This window comes from Myodes glareolus, chromosome 3 (assembly GCF_982192425.1).
Source record: "Myodes glareolus chromosome 3, mMyoGla1.1, whole genome shotgun sequence".
NCBI classification, from domain to species: Eukaryota; Metazoa; Chordata; class Mammalia; order Rodentia; family Cricetidae; genus Myodes; species Myodes glareolus.
Window position 1 is genome coordinate 28,410,494 of NC_142028.1, and position 21,572 is coordinate 28,432,065.

The window sequence follows — 21,572 nt, forward strand, 5'->3', positions numbered from 1 at the left end:
GTACAGTGGCGAGAACCGGAGAACTCCATTTTATATTTTTAATTTCTTTGTCAAAAATCAGGTGTTCATGGGTTTGTGGACCTCTGATTCAATTCCATTGGTTCACCTGTTTGTTTTTATGCCAATATCAAGCTATTTTTATTACTATAGCTCTATAGTAAAGTTTAAAGTCAAGTATGGTGACTTTATTGTACAGGGATGTTTTGGCTATCCTGGGTTTTTTGTTCCTCCATATGCATTTTAGTATTGTTCTTTCAAGATCTGTGAAAATTGTCCTGGGATTATGATGGGCATTGCATTGAATCTGTAGATTGCTTTTAGTTAGATTGCCATTTTTACTATGTTGACCTTACCTGTCCATGAGCATGGGAGATCTTTCTATTTTTTGGATATTCTCTTCTATTTCACTCTTCAAAGACTTAAACTCTTGTCATACAGGTCTTTTACTTGTTTGGTTAGAGTTAGCCCAAGATATTTTATGTTGTTTGTGGCTATTGTGAAGGGTGATGTTTCTTTGATTTCTTTCTCAGCCTGTTTATCATCATAGGGTAATAGGAGGGTTACTGACTTTTTGAGTTAATCTTGCATCCTGCCACATTGCTGAAGGTGTTTATCACCTGTGGGAGTTCCCTGATAGAATTTTGGGGGTCACTTATGTATACTATTATACCATCAGCAAATAGCAAAGTCTGACCTCTTTCTTTCCAATTTGTATCCCCTTGGTCTCCTTTTGTTGTCTTATTGCTCTAGCTAGGACCTCAAGAACTGTATTGAATAGATATGGAGAGAGTGGACAACCTTGTCTTGTTCCTGATTTTACTGGCTTTAAGTTCCTCTCCATTTAGTTTGATGTTGGCTTGCTGTATATTGCTTTTATTATGTTTAGGAACGTTACTTGTATCCCTGATCTCTCCAAAACCTTTATCATGAAAAGATGTTAGATTTTGTTGAAGGTTTTTACAGCATCTAATGAAATGATCATGTGGTTTTTCTTTCAGTTTGTTTATAGGGTGGATTACATTGACAGATTCTCATTTGTTGAACTATCTCTGTGAAGTCAGACACTAAAAGAAATCCCACACTAGCTCAGAATTGAGTATAATAAAGGGTTATTTATTTAGGGGTAGACTCACAGATCACAGTCTTCTGCTTGAACAGGGAACAGCAACTGAATCAAGCAGCTGGAAGGGAGGGAGTGTGTGCACTTTACATCAGTATTTATAGTATAAGAGGCCATGCCCAACTGGAGGGTAACTTAAAGGCTACTGGCTGAAGGATTCCCTAGAGTACCTCCTTTTGTTTAAATATGAGAGTTCTAAGACTAATACAAAATTATATACGTTAAGAACAAATATCAAGTATAAAAATTAGGGTTACAACCAACATAAACAAATATCAAGCAAAAAACATGATAAATGTTTCAATAATTATCCTATCCTAAGGAGTCTAAGTCTTGTATTATGAATGACTTGGCCAAGTCATGAGAGGAAAGTAACTATGACTATCTATTCTTCAGCCCCATTGAATACCTGAGAAGGGAAATGATATTACTTGAGTAAGCAGGAAGTACAATCAAGCAACTTTCAAAATGTGCAACAAATGACAGAGACAACTGGCTATCTGGGCTATCAACCAAAGTCTCATTTGAAACGTTGGAGCAACCAACTTTGGCTAAGGACTAGACTAACTGACAGACCATTTTCAGAGGCAGTAAATTTTTCAAAATCGTCTTACCCTGTCTTGGTAAGATTTGGCAGTTCTTTTTCTTGCATCCTGCTTGTCCTGTCCAGATATCGTACATTTTGTCAGTGGTAGATGCATGGGCAGTTCCTTGCCCAAAGTCCAGTTTTGCCAAGAAGAAAACAAAATCCAAGTGGAGTGTCTTCAGTGCTCAACATTCTCTTGGGAATAGATCGGTACTGTAAGGAGCAATCGTGTCTCAAGTGTAGGCCCATATTTCTTATTGGTGTAGCAGCCAGGCTCTGAAGCCATTGGGCTGATCCAAAGTGGTCATGTAGCCCTGCAGACAGGCCTTCTCTGCCTGACAAAGGTCAGGATGTTGGCTGCTCCCTTTCTTTGTAATTTAGAGGATGCCTTATAGAGATGCTAATTCAAGCCTATGTGACAGCTAGCATACTCAGCAGACAGGTAGATGCAGACATGACAAAAGGCCATTCACCTGGTTGCATACATGACAGAATGCTGGTGTATTTTCCTGCTCAATTTATGTGTTGATATAAAAGCTGGCTGGAGAATAGATGGGAGATCTTCAAGAGAGATCTTCAGGAGGAAGAAGCCTGAGAAACCCTTTTCTGTAATAATGGTGTAAGTTGTGTCTGGTTATTCCTTGCGCCTCCGTACCAGTCCAGTTAGGGAAAATAGATATTTGTGTTGGAGCCACATGGGCTCCAACACTCAAGTCAGCAGAACCCCAAGTTATTTAAATACTGTGTTCTACAGCTCTATGATGTGGTTGAAGATTACCTATGTATACAGAATATGATCTCTATGTATTTAAAGAACCTGATTAGTCTAACTATAGGTGTGACAAACATGGATGACGATTGACCTATAATTCTTAATACCTATATAGCTTAAATATTAAGACTTTATATTAGAATATTAAACAATTTTTAAACAACTGTGCAACAAATGAGGACAATGATCTCAAAATGTAAACAATGTATAAGTATCTTGATCAAAGGTAGAAATGTATATTGCAATATGATAAATATATCCTAAACTTGTATCAATATACAAAATATCTTAAGTAGAGGTAGAAGCATGCATGCATACAATATGACAAAATAACTTTGCCTAGGTATACAAATGTTGTAGACAAAAATGGAACATATTCAATATAATTTGAATGTGTAGCAATATATAAGAATCTATACCAATGTAAATTGCCTATAAATAATAGCTCACAAGTATTCACTCTATTACTCACTATTATTATTAGTGTGAGTAAGCTCACACTAATCCATCTATTATCCTATCCAATTTCCCTTTTTTTCCAAAGAGATCCCTGAACCTACATAATTCTGAAGTAATGATACTCACATCCACACCTGTGTCTATCAAACAATTACAATGCCATTTATATACACTTTTAGCTTTGGTCTTTGATCATTTATAGAAGTCTGCCAGAATATACGTTTCCTATTTCCTATTAGAATTTTTTATTCATCCTCCATGTTTATTCCATCATCTAGAACAGTATGAGTTTTTACAGAAGACTCTGGATTTTTTAATTTTCCTGGTGAGACATGTCATTCACAGTGACTGGAAATGACTGGACGAGAGGCCCCCACCCAAAGTTTCCTGATGGTATTGGGTTGTCTTGTCTGTCTTTTTTGACCTGCATTCATTGGTCCAATGTTGACCTTTGCCACACTTTCTACATAATCCAGAATTAAGGCTGTTTTTGGCATAGGGATAAGATTTATTCGTCATATAGAGCTTGAACCTGTGGGTCAACATAAGTGCCCTGGTCAAGAATTTGATCTTGGGAAGTCTCAAGCCCTTTTGCGTTTCCTTGTTGTCCTAAAACTTTTGCCTCTTCTCACAAATAACATTTCCACAGTAATTGTGGCCCATCATCCAGAACTGCTGAAACTAATTGAAGCCAGTCAAGTGAGGTATCCTTATTGCTAGAGCCCATGTCTTTACCGTATTCCTAACAAATGTAGAATGCAAGCCATAAGTTACTACTGCTTGCTTAATTTCTTTTAGATCATTCATTCCTATAGGTATCCATCTACCTTCTTTAGATCCTTTTGGGCATTTATAATTTGATGCTTTTTCAGAGTAGATTACAAGGTAGAAAGCTAAAATCCTGGGTAAGTCATCTCTAACAGGTACTGGTGATGTTAAATCCTGTCCTTGTACCTTCTTTCCCTGATCATCAGTTCCAATAATTTCCTCAATCATTTCAAATCTTATTACTACTGTTTATTGTAAAGTCTGAATCTCCTGGCTTGTATATATTTCTAGTCACTTCATTGAGGCACCTAGCCTCTGGTCCTCATTCTGCACATGTGATTCCAAGGTTTGAAGTTTTTCATTTAAAGATAACATCAAATCCTTAGACATTATTTGGATAGCATGCAGATTGCCTTGCTAGAGAGATACTCTATCTGCTAACCTATCATAGATTTTAATAGATTTTTATTGTCAAATTTAACAGTATTAATTCTTTCAGAAAATTTCTCAGTACCCTTTGATATGGATTAAATTTTGTTTGTCAAATTAATATTATCCTTTTCAATAGTATTAATTTTTTCAAGTAACTTTTGATTTTCGATAGTGTTAATCCTGTCAGTTATTTATTATTAGTCTATAAAGACTGTATCATTTCTAAAAGTGCCTCATTCTTGGCTCTGTTATCAAACCATTTTCTTAAGGATATAATATGAGGAAGAAAATTTGAGTCCCAATATCCAATAAATGGATGTATCACAATAACCATAGAAGCCATGCAGAATACAATCCATAGTACCAGCAGAAAGGTTATAAAATTTTTGCATGGTAATATTGTCTGCCATTATATAACTTTCAAGTTTATTGATTTATTTATTAATTAAATAGTTACCTTTGTTATGAGATTCGGAAAATTGTTTTCAGTGTAATAATTTTTATTGTCCAGCAAGTGTCATGGTTGCAGCCATGTGGCAAAGAGTCACAACTGGTAGAGGCTCAACCAGTGATGGCACGAACAGTCCAATGTGGCTCTGGTTTTCTACCTTGGTGCCAGGTTAAATACTGACAAATACGCTTTGCTTGACAAATTAAAAGCAATTAAATAAATTCCATACATGAAGCAAGAAGCCCAGAACTCATGGGCAGGGAGCACAAACGCTACAGCAATGGGGGGAATAGGCATGAGTCTGGGAAATTTCCACATTGCAGCACTTAACTCTGCTGTGGCAAGGTTTTACAAAAAAACACTCAGTAGGTGAAAGCAAGTCAGGCGGTCGAAGGTGGGAGACCTTCTGGGCCTTTTAAGCCATTCTATCCAGTAGGTGTGGAATTGGGATCCACGTGGGGTTCCAGATGAAAACAGACATTAAAAAGAAATCCCACACTAGCTCAGAATTGAGTATAATAATGGGTTATTTATTTAGGGGTAGACTCACAGATCACAGTCCTCTGCTCAAATGGGAAACAGCAGCTGAATACAGCAGCCAGAAGAGAGAGCAAGCAAGTGCTTCACATAGGCATTTATAGTATAAGAGGCCACACCCAAGTGGGCAGATAGCATAAAGGCTACTGGTTGAAGGATTTCCTATAGCATCCCTGAATTTCTGGGATGAAGCCATGAACTTGATTATGGTGGATGATGTTTCTGATATGTTCTTGAATTTATTTGGTGTGTATTTTTTCAGTATTTTCATGTCAATGTTAATGAGGGAGATTGGTCTGTAATTCTTATTCTATGGGCCAGTGAAAGTCACTTGAACAAACCAGCTGTTTTGGGTTGAAAGCATATTCTATATAAAGGAAGATGGGTCAAATGCAAGGAAGCAGTTCTTTTATAGAAGAGTATGTAAGCACTTGGGAACAAGCATAGCATTTACACCTAATTCCTTTACTGTTTACTCAAGAGATGTCTTCTTACTGGGTTTCAAAATGGAACATCAGTCCCATCAGCAAAGAAAGAGTTACCATTGCAGCACAAGCAAAAAATATTAAAAGTTGCTGGAGAGATGGCTCAGTGATTAAGAGCACTGGCTCTCTTCCAGAGGTCCTGAGTTCAATTCCCAGCAACCACATGGTGGCTCACAACCATCTATAGTAGAATCTGATGCCCTCTTCTGGTATAAAGTCATACATTCAGATAGAGCACTCATACACATAATATAGTCAAACTTCTGCTTCACTCATCTCTGATATTGAAGTGAACTAGTGTCATGCGGGTTTAGAATTGGGTGTGTGTCATGCACACCATGGGGTCTGTCATGAAGCAGTGTGGGGGAGCCTGGGAAGCTGATGGGGCACATTCTCCTGTTCATTTTCATCTGCATTCATATCATTTACTCCTGACCTGTCGAAGAAAGACTTTCTCTGGACTTTTACACAGGTCTTAGAAGGTTACCGCTCTAATTCTTGGGAATTTCTCGAGTTATTGAGACATATGTTTAATCACGGTAGGCCACGAAGCCTTATGCTGTTCAGTTCTCTCACAGTTCATGGTAACAAGATGATTCATGTTAGGAGCTCACCATTTCAGAAACCCTGACCGTGTCAATAAAGTATTCAGCTTTTGAGGCACGAGATGCTCACCCCAGCAGTGAAGTGGTGCTGAAAGCTGAGTTCCTTCATTTATCAACCAAACACTCACACCTATATAATGAACCCTGATAAATCCCTGAACATCAGAGCTCAGATGAGTGTCTGTTGGTTGGTCTGTTCTGTATATTGTCACTAACATTCTGGGAAGGAGACGCACACACGGGGTCAATGGAAGTTCCCTATTTGGCACCCTTCCTGACCTCACCTGATATGTCCCTTCCTTTAGTTCTGTTTTCTGTTTCTCAATATGTCAGCAACTATAACTATAGATGGCAGTTATATGAGTATTGATGATATCATGTGCTGTAGGAAATTCTTCAGCTAGTGGCCTTTAAGTTACCAGTCCACTTGGCCATGGCCTCTTATACTATAAATGCTGATGTAAAGTGTGCGTGTTCCTCTGTTCCAGCTTCTGGATTCAGTTGCTGTTCCCTGTTCGAGTAGAGGACTGTGATCTGTGAGTCTACCCCTAAATAAATAACCCTTTACTATACTCGATTCTGAGCTAGTGTGGGATTTCTTGTTAATGTCCGTCTTCAATCATCCAGTCAAATTCTGTTTCAAATAATCATGACAAGAAGTTGAAAATGTTTCCAAAGTATTAATCAGCATACAGGGATCCATGGGACATGAGGGTCTCCTCAATGTCCATCCACAGGACAGAGATGTCCTAATACAGCAGGGACCAAGGGGACTCACCAAGATTCACTGGGTGTACCAGTAAAAGGATTGACTATCACCTTCTTAAATTTGCTCTTAATGTATCTCACCTAGTTCAGGTTCAGCCACCCATTAGAGGTCCTCATCAGCCTCATGACACCCATACTATCCACACACTAGCCATTGGGTCCAAGGTCCTGGTACTGGGAGACGTGAAAATGTTGTTGGAAGGGCACAAACTGCCAGAGAAAATGAGTAAGCACTGGGGGTCAAAGTGACAATAGGTAACAATGTCAGTCACCCTTTCTGTCTGAACTTGCTTAAAAAGATCTTAAATGTTCTAACACCACACACACACACACACACACACACACACACACACACCAAGCAACTGTGTTAGGTAATAGAGGGTGTTGTTAACCTGATTGTGGTAGCCACTGCCCAATGCATTTCCATATCAAGACAGTGTAATGCAAATATACATGATTTATTTGTCAATTATACATCAATAAATCCAATAACAGAGAAACAAAAAGAGAGAGAGAGGTGGGTAGAGGGACCACACCATACAATTCCATCATCAAATAAGACTCTAGGAATCTAAGAATGGACAGAGAAGCTGAAGTGATTTCACATATGAACCCAGGGGATCCTGTGTAGTCTCTGGTATATGGGAAATGAGTAATGAATGAATAGATAAGAATATATGTGGACCAGTATTATCATATATATAACTGTTGGCTGCCTACCTAAAATTTTTGTGGACATCTCTTCCACAAGAAGGACTTTCCAAGTGTCTGTGTAATAATCAATGAAAATTCAACCCCATGGAGACTCCATGAAGACTGCTTTTTCACAAATATATTTTCTTCATCTGACAAACTGACTTCTGTTTATCACTGCAAGGGATGTCATTCCAGCCCCACTTAGAATATGGATGAGTTAATATAACACATTGTTCACGGTCGCTGCTGGGCTCTCCTGGGTGCCAGAACCTGTAAGGAAGGAAAAAGGATCAGGTGTTTCCACAGTAATGCTGGGAAAGAGAAACAAGGGTAAGCAAGCCTGGGGATGAGGTTGGAATCTGTGGAAATCAGATTCTAGTGTGTACAAATCAACCATTCCCCACCACCTGTATCTGACATTTCTCTGGAAAACAGGGCCCACCACATTCAATATTCTCTCAGCTTGTTACTTAACTGTTCTCCCAGCACACACCCCAGGGGCTACTTCATCCCTAGGTCTTGGTACCCAGGGACTGTCAATCCATGTGCTTATTTATGTGCTAAAAAAGGTCTCTCTTTATTCTAGTGTCTTAATGAAGTTTTTTTTTCCTTTTACAAAGTCTTGTTTTAGACACTAGAGAGCAAGGTAAAATATCTAGATAATCTACTTATCTCTGTCATCTATGACAAGTAATCTAATATCCTGGATTCCTACATTCTCTTCTCTGAAAACTGAGAATGACAATAAGATCACTATCTATTCTCACAACAGAAATCTGATAGAATATGGGAACATATAAGATACTGGAGCTTTTAAATAATTTCATAAATATGATACCTACCAACATCAGATTGAGGCTTTTGATTTATGAGAAATAAGCAGTTATGATCTTGATATTAACTTTTATTATAAAGATACAAAGGAAAGCTGGAGCAATGGCTAAGTAACTAGAGTGATTTCTGCGTTTCCAGAAAATGTGGGAGTTCTGTTCCCAACACTCATATTGGCATGGTCATATGACCTGTGACCCCAGCTTCAGAAGATCCAGCACCCTCTTATGGGCTTCACAGACACCCACAAACACATGGCACACACTCACAGAGAGGCACACAAATAAAAATAAACCTATTTTTAAAAATAGAGATGATTGACTGAAAGCACCATCCCCAGCACCCACACCAGGGCTGAGCTGTTGTAGTTTCATAACCAACAGCTGGAAACCCTAAAGTCTTCTCATGGCACAGGACCCAGGACTCCTCTAGGTGACTCTAGACTCACGTGGCGTTTTTATTGTACGGTGTCTGATCAACCCATCGCCACTGTCGATGTCCTCGATCCCTCAGTCCGATAAAATAAGCAACATCACGTCTCAGGATCTTAGTGATGAAATCCTAAGAGGAAAGAAAGATACAGCATTCAGCCTGGATTGAGGACTTCTTTTTCTGTTATGGAATTTTTATAAGATCTTTTAAAAATTATTTGAACTAGGCAGAATTATAAGTTCATGATACATGTATGCAAATACACAATATCAAATCCTAGTTCATCTCTCTAGGCCCTTAAACAGTTTTCAAAATTTAGATTAATACACAATAATTACACATTTTAGAGGTACGCTGTGAACTTTTTCTGGTCACACAGAGATGAGAAGACAAAGAGGATCAAGTACTAGAAGAGCCCCTGGTAGTGCTATCTTCCCCGGCTGACCAGGACACAAAGTCATCACTCATTGGCCTGATTTCCATGACATCAGAAACAATCTCTGTCCATGGTCATAATGAATTCTTCCTCCCCTCTTTTCTTTCCCAACACCGTTCTTGATGGTTGTGCATGAGAGGATTTTACAGATTTAATCATTCTCCATTCATAACTCCAGATATTTCATTTCAGATGGTTGGCTGTGACTCTCCTGATTGGATCCCCTTTCCCTAGACAGCTCTGTGCCCTCCTCTGTTGGGCAACTGGTACTACAGAGTGCTGAAATCACAAACTGGTCTTTCAGACAAAACACTCCATCCTTCCCTCCACCCTCAAACACTGCATTTCTGTTGCCATGGTTCCTGTGGGTTGTTTAGTTCACTGCAGCGGAAGTAAGGTGTAGAATGCCAAGGCTGAAGCAACCTTTCCGGCTACCTGATGGCAAGCCTTCTGCCACAGCACCAACACCCATGTCAACAAAACTCTCTCTTAGTTAAAAGGGCAGACAGAAGGCTGGGTCCAGGCCCCACTCTTTCCCAGGATGCACCTGCTCTTCCCGGCTGCGGACCACCATCAGATGAGCACCCTTGCTGGAGCACTTCTCCTCACCCTTGCTCCAAGATGCTGAGTCAGTGGAAATGAAGTAGCAGTGGGAACTAAATGGCTTCCAGTCCTTTGGGCAACAGCTCCAGACTTCATCTTTGGGGAGAAAGGAGATTCAAGTACAAAACACAGTGCTTAAATGTGACATGATACATAAATACACCCCAGGCTCAGAAGAAAGTAACTCATCATACCAAGAACCAAAGAATTTTCAAACTTAACAAAACAAAGCAAGAGGTAATCGATGCCTAGAAGCAAGGTAAACACCCCTCGAGACTCTGGGAATGTCAAGAAAGAGGGAGCAGAAATAACCTCAGAGCCAGAGGATGGGAAGGAGTGTTGGCTTCCAGACACGATGTGGTGGCTGCACATTACACACTCACAGTGGTGGTGAACCACATGAAACTGAGCCTATCACCTACCCTTCCCAGAAGAGCTCAGCAGTTAAAGGCTGCAGAATGAGGAAGTCACGCTCTTCACTGGTGTAACCATGGATATACTGCTCTCACTCCAGTAACAAACCCCCAACCAGGCTTATGCGAGAAATCCTCCCTAAATGCAGTAAGTCCCAGGAAGCAAGACTTGAAAGTAAGAGGAAGAAGTTGGCAGGGAACTTGGCACAAAGAAGAGTCTTTGTCCGAAAAGGGCAGGGAATTAAAGAGGATAATGGGAGACTTTGATCAAAGAATGTTATGTATGTATGGAAATGTGAAAGAATATTTTTTTGAAAATACAAGGTAGCAAAAATGTTACAATTTTCTGTACAAGCTTTAAAGCCAGCCATGATAAAAGTGCTTCAATGAGCAGGATAACCCACAGGGTGAAGTAGTGGCATGCATACCTTGTAACCAACCACTCTCTATTTAGACTTAAGAGACACTCAACAAGAGGGAAATCATGCCTGGTACTGGAAATCTAACCAACTACCCAGGGCTAGTACAGTCATAGATCTTGAAGAACAGCCTACAACTACCATTTTAAAAAACCTGCAAAATCCTTAACTACATCCTAAATATTTGTCCTTACACCCACAGATGAATGTAATCCTCACCTCTCATCAAGGACACTTCTCTTTGCAACATACAAAGATCATTACAGAAAACCACAATCAAACAAGATACAGGGTTGTGCAGCCCATTCCCAAGGGATACATCTACAAAACAGCTCCTACACCTGAGGCTAGGAATCTTTTCAATAAGAGATGGTGGAAAGAGCATAAGACCAAGAGCATCAGGGAGCCGCTGTGGGATTGTGTCTCCTAGGAATGTCAGAAGCTCCACCCGTAAAGTCTCACCAACATGGCTGTCTAAACATGAGCTGAACAAGGACAACAACAGACATGCTAATGCGGATGAGGTAGGGAGTCTACAAGGCCTCAACCCTACACAAAGAACTACAGGGAACTAAGGAATACTGAGAGTGGGAGAAATATATCCCCTGGTTATACAATATCAAGTGGTCAGCACTGAAAACATACACACAATTAACATTCAACATAATAAGAAAATTGTACTTATGTAATTATTTTTTTCACGAAAAACCTTTGGGAATATATATAGATATAGACATATAGATATAAATGATAGATACATGTATATATGTATGTAATATATATGCAATATTCATGTATATGTAGCAACAATTAATTTTTTTTAAGATGCTATGAAATTAAAAGAGCAAGAAGAAATATATGGGAGGGTTTGGATGGAGGAAGGCAGAGAAGGAAATTATATAATTACCTTATAAACAAAAAATAAAAGACACAATTTTAAATGCTTCAATGAAAAGATACAGACTTATTGGAAAAAGAAAAACCAGCAAAGAAGCAGATGTAATAAGAATCAAAATGAAAATTTTTTTTTCTGGAAAAACTGATGTGGGAAGTCCTTCTGTATATGTGTTGCTTTTATTGGTTCATGAATAAAGAAGCTGCTCGGGCCTATGACAGGGCAGAATAAAGCTAGGTGGGGAAAGCTAAACTGAATGCTGGGAGAAAGAAGGCAGAGTTGGTGAAATGCCATGTAGCCACCACAGGAGACAGACACGCTGGAACCTTGCTGGTAAACCACGAGCCTTGTGGTAAAATATAAAATAATAGAAATGGGTTATTTAAGATGTAAGAGCTAGCTAGAAATATGCTTAAGCTATTGGCCAAACAGTATTTCAAATAATATAGTTTCTATGTGATTGTTTCAAGTCAGAGTGGCCAAGGAATGAACTACATTCAGGAAATGTATTTTGAGATAGAGTCTACAGGAAAAACTGCTTAATAACTTTTTCAGTTTACAATATATGAATGCAATAGCAGACTGGGGGTAGGGAAGACAAATCAGTGAGTTGTTAAATAGGATAATAAAAAATACCAACTTAAGAAAAATGAAATACATAAAAAAAAATACAGCCTCATATCCTGAACTCAAGTGTGTATGTAAAAGATAACATAGGGCCAAGATATGTGAAGGGTAACTGACACGTGGGAAGGGGGAATGAGGCACTCAGAGATAGAGACGACCACTCCAAAAAACAAGAAGATCGTCAAAGGGCATTTCCCAACACGATGGAAAGAAATCGTAAGTCAGTAAACAAGATAAAACAAAAAAAAAATTCTTAGAACTAATAAATACACTTCTAAATAATGTAGGTGTCCAAACGTCAAGGTCTATTTTTAAAACACATTTAACTGGGCTGGGAATGAGGCTCAGTTAGAGTGTTCACCTAGTGAGCAAGAGGCCCTGGGCTCCATCCACAGCACATGGTAAAACCAAATGTGGCAGTGAACACTTAAGATCCCAGGACTAGGGAGGTGGAAGCAGAAGGATCCAAAGTTTAATGTCATCTTCAGCTACATAAGGAGTTTGAGGTTAGCCTAGGTGGTATGGGACTCTATCTCAAAATAAAATTGAGCTGAACAAAAATGAAAATACAAAATGTCAACACTTGTAGGACACTATTCTTCAGTAAAAGGACCCAGAACTACTCAGTGAAATGGCTGAGACAGGAATGGAGACTATGCACCGTGAGTCTAGGACAGAGCCTTTCTGAATCCCAGAAGTAAGAAAGCAAACAAATTGTTGAAATGATATGTCAAAAGGGCAGAAGGACCAATGGGAAGTGATTCTAAAGCACAAGGCAGAAAACACAAAAGTATCAAATTATAATACAAAATAAATATTTGTGGGTACATGCAGATACAAGTGATTAGAAACAATAATAAATGAATAGAAAAGACAAATCTCATAAGAATTTCAAAATATTATGATGCTAGGTATAATGGCTAATAATCCACATCTTAGTATAACCCAGAAATATTTATATAGGGAGCTTACATTCTGTGTTTGACAACTGGATTCAAGCACATTAACTTTTACCTTCCTCGGATGAGTGGTCTTTTAGACAATCCAATTTTGTATGATTCAGTTGTTTCATAGTATTTTTTTCTTCAAGGAGATCAGAATACATTTGAAACAAAACTGGAAAAAAAGAATAAAAGATATTCATTTTCCTGGCAGCATTTTAATATTACTCTTTACTCATGTCTTCCCACACACATACACTTTTTGACTGGTTGGTTGTTTGGTTTTTCAAGACAGGGTTTCTCTGTGTAACAGCTCTGGCTGTCCTAGAACTCGCTTTGTAGACCAGGCTGGACTTGAACTCACAGAGATCCACCTGCCTCTGCCTCCCGAATGCTGGGGTTGAATGTGTGTGCCACCACTGCTGGGCATTTGTTTCTTTGAGGCAGACTGGTCTCACACCCACAGTTCACCACCTCCCCTCCAGAGGGCTGGGCCTGAACCCTCACACCTGCCTCTTAGTTAATGAACCAAACTGGCATGGTAATCCCAACTTAAAGTTGACTCCTAGACACAAACTGGGGAGATAGGGAGTTGCGGTGGATCAGGGAGAAATGAGGGGGAAAACTGTGGATGAATATGACCAGAACACATTGTATGAAATTCTCAAACAATCCATGGAAATATATTTTGAAACAAAAAAGAGGGAAATACCTTTTTGTCTGTGATTTGCAATGAACATGGTTCTGTTTTTAACTAACTGGCCCTTTAGAACTCAGTTTTTCTCTTTCCTCACTGTGTCCTATTTGCTCCTTGACCCACCACTTCCTGGTTGCTGCTTCTACCATTTCACTAAAACCATCCTTGAGCCAAACAAGATGGTGCCTACCTATTGTCCCAAGACTGGGGAGGTGGAGACAGGAGGATTGCAAATTCCAGGCCAGTCTGAACTGTATCAAGCTCTGATTCAGTCTGGGTTACAAAGTGGGGCAGTAATTTAAAAAAAAAAAAATGAGATTGATTATCAATAATATCCCAAGGCACTCACTGTCACCTTGCTGGTGGGCTTGGCCCCATTTCTCCCCCTGCTCACCTCTTAGGAACTTCTGGGCTTTACCTTGCCTCTCCTGCTGTCACTTTTTACTGCCTTGTATAGTCTCCTCTCCCCGCATCTACCCCTCAGAGATGCAATGCTCCCCACTGTCCGTCAGCATCATACTTTCTTCCTCCCAAGTGGTGGCAGGTATCATGGTCTCACCTGCTACCTAAGAGGACGGGAAACCTCAGACCTGACACCCAGACAAGTGTGTGCTCACTAAACATGGCACCTGAAGACAGGCTCAGCATGCTCAAAACCCAAATCAGCATCTTCCCTTCTAAGTTTGCACCTCGCTCGCACTGTATTGTCTACAAGTGTGAACACCTTCACCACGACTGAGTCTACCGAGCCCAGGTGCTGGGGTGACTTCACTTCTGGGGTCCCTTCGGCCCCAGTTCATCAAGCCTCTTCCTCCTGGGCTCTATCTGCCTCACCAGTCTCCGAAGACACTGTCTGTGGGTCAGGCTCTGCTCACCTGACTGCATCTCTTTCTAGCCTGTGTCGAGCCTCTAGCCTTCTCTATTTCATTTTCACGTCGCTCTGACAGCACACTTCTGCGTGTCTCTTTGACACTTTCAATTCCCTCCCTAATATTCCTCAATGGCTTCCCTGGACTGTGACACATCAGGAAAATACTAACAGTTTTCAGCATCTGGACAGCCAATCATTCAAAAGCAACTCTGGCCACTTCCCAGTCGAGACTTTGAGGGGCATGGCTGGCTCTCACCCTCCATCTTTGTGTCTAAGTTCTTTGAACAGAGATGGGTTATCCTGATGAAGGAGAGAACTGTGGCCATATTGCTCCTGTAATTTCAGGTGACAGTCTCTTCCTCAGAAGCTATGCCGCATGTTCCTGGCCACATGTATGTGGGTGTCTGAGTTCGACAAGGCTAAAGGAACCTCCTGGCTGATGTTATATACCCTGCCAGGCCACAGAAGCGTAAACAAACAAAAGTTGCATTGATGTGTGAAACAGTAGAACCGTTTGTGAAGAAGAAAAAGATTTGAAAAAATGTTCAATAGCCAGGTGGTGGTAGTGGCGCACACCTTTAATCCCAGCACTCGGGAGGCAGAGGCAGGCAGAACTCTGAGTTCAAGGTCAACCTGGTCTACGGAGCCAGTTCCAGGACAGGCTCCAAAGCTACAGAGAAACCCTGTCTGGAAAACAAAAAGGAAGGAAAGAAGGGGAGAAGGGGGGAGGGCAGAAAGAAAGAAAAAATGATTAATGGAAAAATTCAAACCCTTTTTGTTTTGGAGACGGGATCTTATAGCATAACCCAGTCTGGCCTGGAACATACTATGTAGTCCAGGTTGGCCTAGAATTTGCAGTCCTCCTGCCTCAGTTTCCCAAGTGCTAAAATTACACAACACTATGTCCCGCCCACACTTTTTTAATACTTACACAATACTTTCCACATTCTAAGCCCTGTCTGTGTTTACCAGCGACGGCTCCACTTCTTCTTCACTTTGTGTGTGTGTTCCAGACAAGCTTACTTAGTCTTCCACATATTTTCCCATGCTCTCAAGCTTCCAAGACTCTGCTGTCCCACATAGGTCTAAATGTCACCTCCTCCAAGCCTGCCTCAGCCCCCTGTGCTTACATCCTGCCTGTACAATACTTTCTAGATAGTTTTGTCAATTTTACTTCACTTCACCACTCTCGGAATTTTTTTAAAAACAGGGGCTATTTTGTTCTTTCCGGGTCCACTAATACACTGTCTAACACACAGTGAATGGACATTACTATTGAGGGGAAAGATAAAATACACAAAATATACTAATTTTATACTTTTATTTTTAGACATGTATTCACTATATAGCACTAAGAGACCTACATGCCTCTGCCTCCTGAATTCTGGGATTAAATTAGAGGCATGAAACTTGCCGGTTTTTTTTTTTTTTGCTGACCTTGTCTTTTAACTTTTTAATAAATTCCAAAAGCCAACCTTATAAAGAAATCCTCTGTTTGCTAAATTGACTTCAATCTCACATAGTCTGGATCAGGAATAAATAATTAGGAGTTACAGTGGAGCTCTGTCCTTGGAATAGCTCTGTCATCTCTTCTGATCCTTCTACTCATTCCAAAATATGAATGCCTGTGTGCTCAATGGGGCTGGCTTCTCAAGCTGCTGAGGAAGTACAGATTTGTCCTCAGTACTGGTGTCCGACACAGATGCCCAGGATTTCACTCTGTGTCACCAACAAACACTCACTTGCTTCTCTAGTAAAAAACAAATGACTTTTACAGAAGAGCTATTCTGAAATAGAACAAAATTCCCAGAGTCATCCACCTTCAGAGAAAGCTTCTGTCTCGGGAAAAAGCACTGGTAATTATCGGTTTCGAATGTATTTCTCTCTTTGTGCAAGATAGGCTTACTCCGTTGGCATACTTACTGTTCAGAGCAACAGAGGATAAGACTGCCAACAGCAGGAAAAACATCAACGAGGTAAAAAGCAGCATGGGAAAGCCAGGATTACTTTTGTGAATGGTGGTCTTCTTTGGGCAGGCTAAAAGAAAAACCAAACTAATTAAATCAGTAATGAATTCAGTCATTTCCTCTTCTTCATCTTCTTCTTTTCTACTATGAAATATTAACAGTGTAGACTCTTGTGATGCGGGAGAATTGTCTGTATTCTGTCAATCATATTTTAATAAAACGCTGATTGGCCAGGCAGGCAGTATAGGCGGGAAAACCAGACAGGAAGTAGAGGTGATGCAATGAGAATTCTGGGAAGCAGAGAGGTTCCTCTGCCATTCCTGTGCAGACCACTGAAGAGGCAGCATGTAACCTGCCCAGCTGAGAAAGGTACTGAGCCCATGTGCTAACATAGATAAGGATAATGGGGTAACATAAGTTATAAGAGTTAACAAGAAGCCTGACCTAATGGGCCAATCAGTTTATAACCTAATGTAGACTCTGTGTAATTTTACTTGGGACTTGCTGGCTTCTTGGGGTACTGGGTGGGACAGAAACCCCAACAAGCCTGCCCTTATGTTACATATGGCGCCCAGACGTGGATAACTGAATTCACAGAAAGCTTGAGAAAGCTTGGGAAAGAATAGAGTAAAGCATGGCTTCTTGGTAGCAGCAATTTCTCGGGTCTGCTCTGCTTGCTAGAGGCAAGCAAGTGCTCTCATCTAAGAGAGGCTTCCTGACTCAGCTTCAGCTGCAAAACCTTGCAGCTCTTTTTAAAGGTCCTGTTACAAAACACTTAAATGGTGTTGACGAAAAGCTGAACGCATGCTTTTCGGTCTTTAGCCATAGCAGGAAAAAAGCTGCACCGTTTGAAAATGCTGGCTTTCTGGGCCGTCCTGCCAGGGCAAACTCTGACTCTTTCAGGCAGGCAGTCCGACTGAGTGTGGTCTGTGAGCAGAATGCTGCAAGCTTACTTGCTGGCAAGGACCTTGAAATGCCATAGAGTTGTGGCAGTGAACACAGCTCTGGCTGGTACCTCAGCCACAAGGCTGGAAAGCTAAGGAATGGACTGGATCTAGTCATCAAAGCCACGGCTTTAAAGGAGAGGATTAATCTTCTCCTTAAAGACTCATGTAGTCAAAAAAGAGAGAGAGATACAGTAAAGAGAGGTTCAAAGATGAAGAAAACCTCTAAAGAGTTTACAGTGTGTTAAAAATATATGCAGGCTAAAGGTTAAAGTTCTTAGAAGTAAAAAAAAGGGGGGAGTAGTTGGGTGTGGTGGTACACACCTTTAATACCAATGCATGGGAGGTGGAGGTACATTGACCTCTGAGACTTTAAGGGGCAGAGGTAGTTGACCTCTGTGACTTCAAGGTGTGGTAGCACACACCTTTAATCCCAATGCCTGGGAGGCAGAGACAGACAGATCTCTGAGTTCAAGGTGTGGTAGCACACACCTTTAATCCTAGCACTGGGGAAGCAGAGACACTTGGATCTCTGTGAGTTCAAGGTGTGGTAGCAAACACCTTTGAGCCCAGTACTGGGGAGGCAGAAACAGAAGGATCTCTGAGTTCAAGGACAGCCTGGTCTACAGTGTTATTCCAAGACAAAGATATACAGAGAACCTGTCTCAAAAAGTAAAAGTAAAAATAAAAAAATAGAGGTTAAAATAAAGATGGAAAATACACAGAGAATCTTGATACTGTATGTTATTATGCTCTCTTTGAATTGTTTAAATGCTGAGGAAGGAGCAACAGCTGCTAAAGGACTGTTGTTTATAAATACTGCTGAACTAACCCGAGATAGGTATTTTGAAAATACCTTGACTTCAAAACTGAAGTCAAAAGGTTTGTTACTTTGGAGAAGAGATTTTGCTTGTGTTTCCACAGAAAATGAGAGGTTCTGGATTTATTCAGAGTTAAGAAAAATCATCTTTGGCCAAGGGAGACCACCTGAGCAATCTCCGGTAGGAACAGATGGCCCAGATGTCTGAGTTCTATATACAGAACAGATTCAAGGCGCTGCCTGAGATGATCAGGTCTCACAGGATACTCCAGTCAGGACTTGATTATAACTCTAAATTTTCTTTAGGTCCCCATAAGATCATCAGCGCCCCCAACCAGCAGGAAGTAGCCTGAAATACTACGCCCACATTCCCAACAAATGGACTATGGGTACTTTCCTTTGTTTAAAAAAAAAGAGGGAAATGATGCGGGAGAATTGTCTGTATTCTGTCAATCATATTTTAATAAAACGCTGATTGGCCAGGCAGGCAGTATAGGTGGGAAAACCAGACAGGAAGTAGAGGTGATGCAATGAGAACAGGAGTATCCTGGAAAGCAGAAAGCCATTCCTTCACTCCTGCGCAGATCACTGAAGAGGCAGCATGTAACTTGCCAGCTGAGAAAGGTACAGAGCCATGTGCTAAAGTAGATAAGGATAATGGGGTAACATAAGTTATAAGAGTTAACAAGAAGCCTGACCTAATGGGCCAATCAGCTTTATAACTTATAGAGTTCTCCATGTGATTGATTTTCCTTGGGACTTGCCGGCTGTTGGGTACTGGGTGGGACAGAAACCCCAACAAGCCGGCCCTCATGTTACACTCTTGAAACCGCATTTAAAAATGAGTAGAAGAAAAACAATGATGTCCATTGAATAAATTGAAAGCACAAATTTCTACCACTGACAATAACTCATTCATAGTGATATTTGAGAGACATGTAAGTACAGACAAATACCCTTTCATGGAGTATTAAAGTGTGTATGCATGCATGCATATTTCCCCATATGGCGGACATATCACAATCACTCATTTCTACTCTGTTATTTTCCTGCACATCGCATCATGAACATTTTTTGTTGCCATGTTTTCTTTCTTCTTTAACATTCTTTATTTTGGCTACATAGTACTTCAACATATATTTAAACAATCTCCCAAACTGCTTCCAGTATTATTTTGAAGCATGCAGAAACAGAGAACTATGTATAAGCATATTTCACATGTTTGAGATATGGTCTAAGGTTATATTTTTAGCTACTATTTCTTGATTAGAAACCATTTTTTGGGTTGAAAGGGACCAAGTGGGGGGGAAAGTTATAAAAAGGAGGGAGAAAGAACAACAGAGTAGTTGGGCCGGGAGACAAAGTATCACAGCGGCTTTCACATTTGCTACATATGTAAACATGTGACATGAAAGCAGAAGGGAAAAAGTTTTAGGAAGGGAAGAGGGATGAATAAGAACGAGAGGGAAGGTGGAGGAGAGCTTGGGCTAGCACAAGGGATGTGTTTGTAACAAATGCCTTAATGAATCAACGGATTGGTTTGCAAGCTAGCCAAATAAATAGCTTTAAAAACTAAAATTCCCTCAGAAATATTTTAGACTCTTGTAACACACGGGTGAGGTCCTGCATCTATCCCCTGTATGAATAGAGAAAGGGAAACTCAAACTGTCCTTCAAGATGAAACTGGCCCCAAAATACAAACTAATTCCTTAAAGTTAAAGTATGCTGTCAAGTAAGGAGAACGCTAAGAACTTCAGTTCACGGAGAAAGTAGTTTTACAATACTTCAGAAATATGCATTAGAATTCAGACTTTCCCTAAATGGTGATGGTAAAGAAAGTATCGTGAACTCTTTCCCATGGTACAAGGCTACACAACAACCCCTTCAAGCTCTTCACAGACAATTCAAACAGCTGAGCCTCCTGTCTCCCATACACATCACTCAGACAGACAGGGGCAAAGATCCCCTAGTCCTTGCTCATAAACACTCCTGTTCTCACGTCGCCATTAGCTTAGACCACCAGAAAATGAGGTTGTCTTGTTCTGGAGGTGAGGGAGGGATGTTTACCTGAAGATGAGTCCGAGATAGTGCCTGAGGAAACAGGTTGAGTTTTGAAGTTCAGGTCAGTATAAATATTTGGTGAAGCCATATTGAGAAGAGACCTGCTTTCTTCAGAAAACCCGCGGCATTCGTAATTTTTTTTCTTATAAACAAGAAGTAAGCATGGTGATAATTATCCCACCAAGATGCAGAGGTACCAAATGGGCAAGTGCCTCTGAGGGTACAGCATGAGACTTTAAAAACGCGGGGTGGAAGTCTCTGGGCCACAGAGAGGTCCGATTCCCACAGTTAGAAAAAAGAATCACATTAAACATGTTCCGGGGTGGATATGCAAATACTGTGAGCTGTGGACTGAAACCAGGACGGGGGGGGGGGGGGGGGGGGGAGGGGGGGGGGAGACAGGAAGGAAAGGAAAAGAGGAACCAGGCAATAGAGAAGTCTGTCCTGAAACCCGAGCTCTCAGCTCTCTCCAGCAGAGTTCGCGAGCTTCCAGGAGCAAACATGATTTCTGAAGCAGCAGCCAGCATTAGCTAACACTGCTAATACTGTAGCCATAACATTCTCTTTAGCTGGACAGCTGGGTTCTGAGCATCGCATTCTAAGAAACTCCTTGACCTTGGCTTCTTTCCAGCTCTGTAGACTGTAAAGATCGGAGCAGATTTTCTAAGTATCTCTAGCTCAACCTGTGTTCCTTCTTCGTGGGAGTGAGGCGCTCCGAAACCAAGGCATCCTGGGATGGGCTGTGGACTTCCTTTTCTGCTGTGTCAAGTTCCTTGCCCTGCTTTTCTGGTTAAAGTAGGGTTCGGGTGACAGTCACCTCTTCTAGCTGTTCTTCTGCTTTCTCCAGATTATTCCTTGGAGACTCTGGCAGACTGCCTGGATGACATTTACTGTCCTTGCTCACGCTGCATGCTGCATTTGAGAGTACCCCGCCTC

At 40.7% G+C, this 21,572-nt stretch overlaps 1 protein-coding gene across 1 annotated transcript; it reads right to left on the reverse strand.

Annotated features, from left to right (window-relative positions):
• Positions 1-7,422: 7,422 nt before the first annotated feature.
• On the reverse strand, positions 7,423-20,976 carry LOC125407014 (C-type lectin domain family 4 member A). Its single transcript, XM_048444283.3, has 6 exons — positions 20,643-20,976; positions 16,768-16,881; positions 13,350-13,451; positions 9,926-10,077; positions 8,959-9,071; positions 7,423-7,949 (listed from the first exon to the last, which is right to left on the reverse strand). Exons 1-6 carry the CDS (start codon positions 20,722-20,724, stop codon positions 7,808-7,810), a joined length of 705 nt encoding a protein of 234 aa, XP_048300240.2. The 5' UTR covers positions 20,725-20,976; the 3' UTR covers positions 7,423-7,807.
• Between the last annotated feature and the right edge of the window lie 596 nt (positions 20,977-21,572).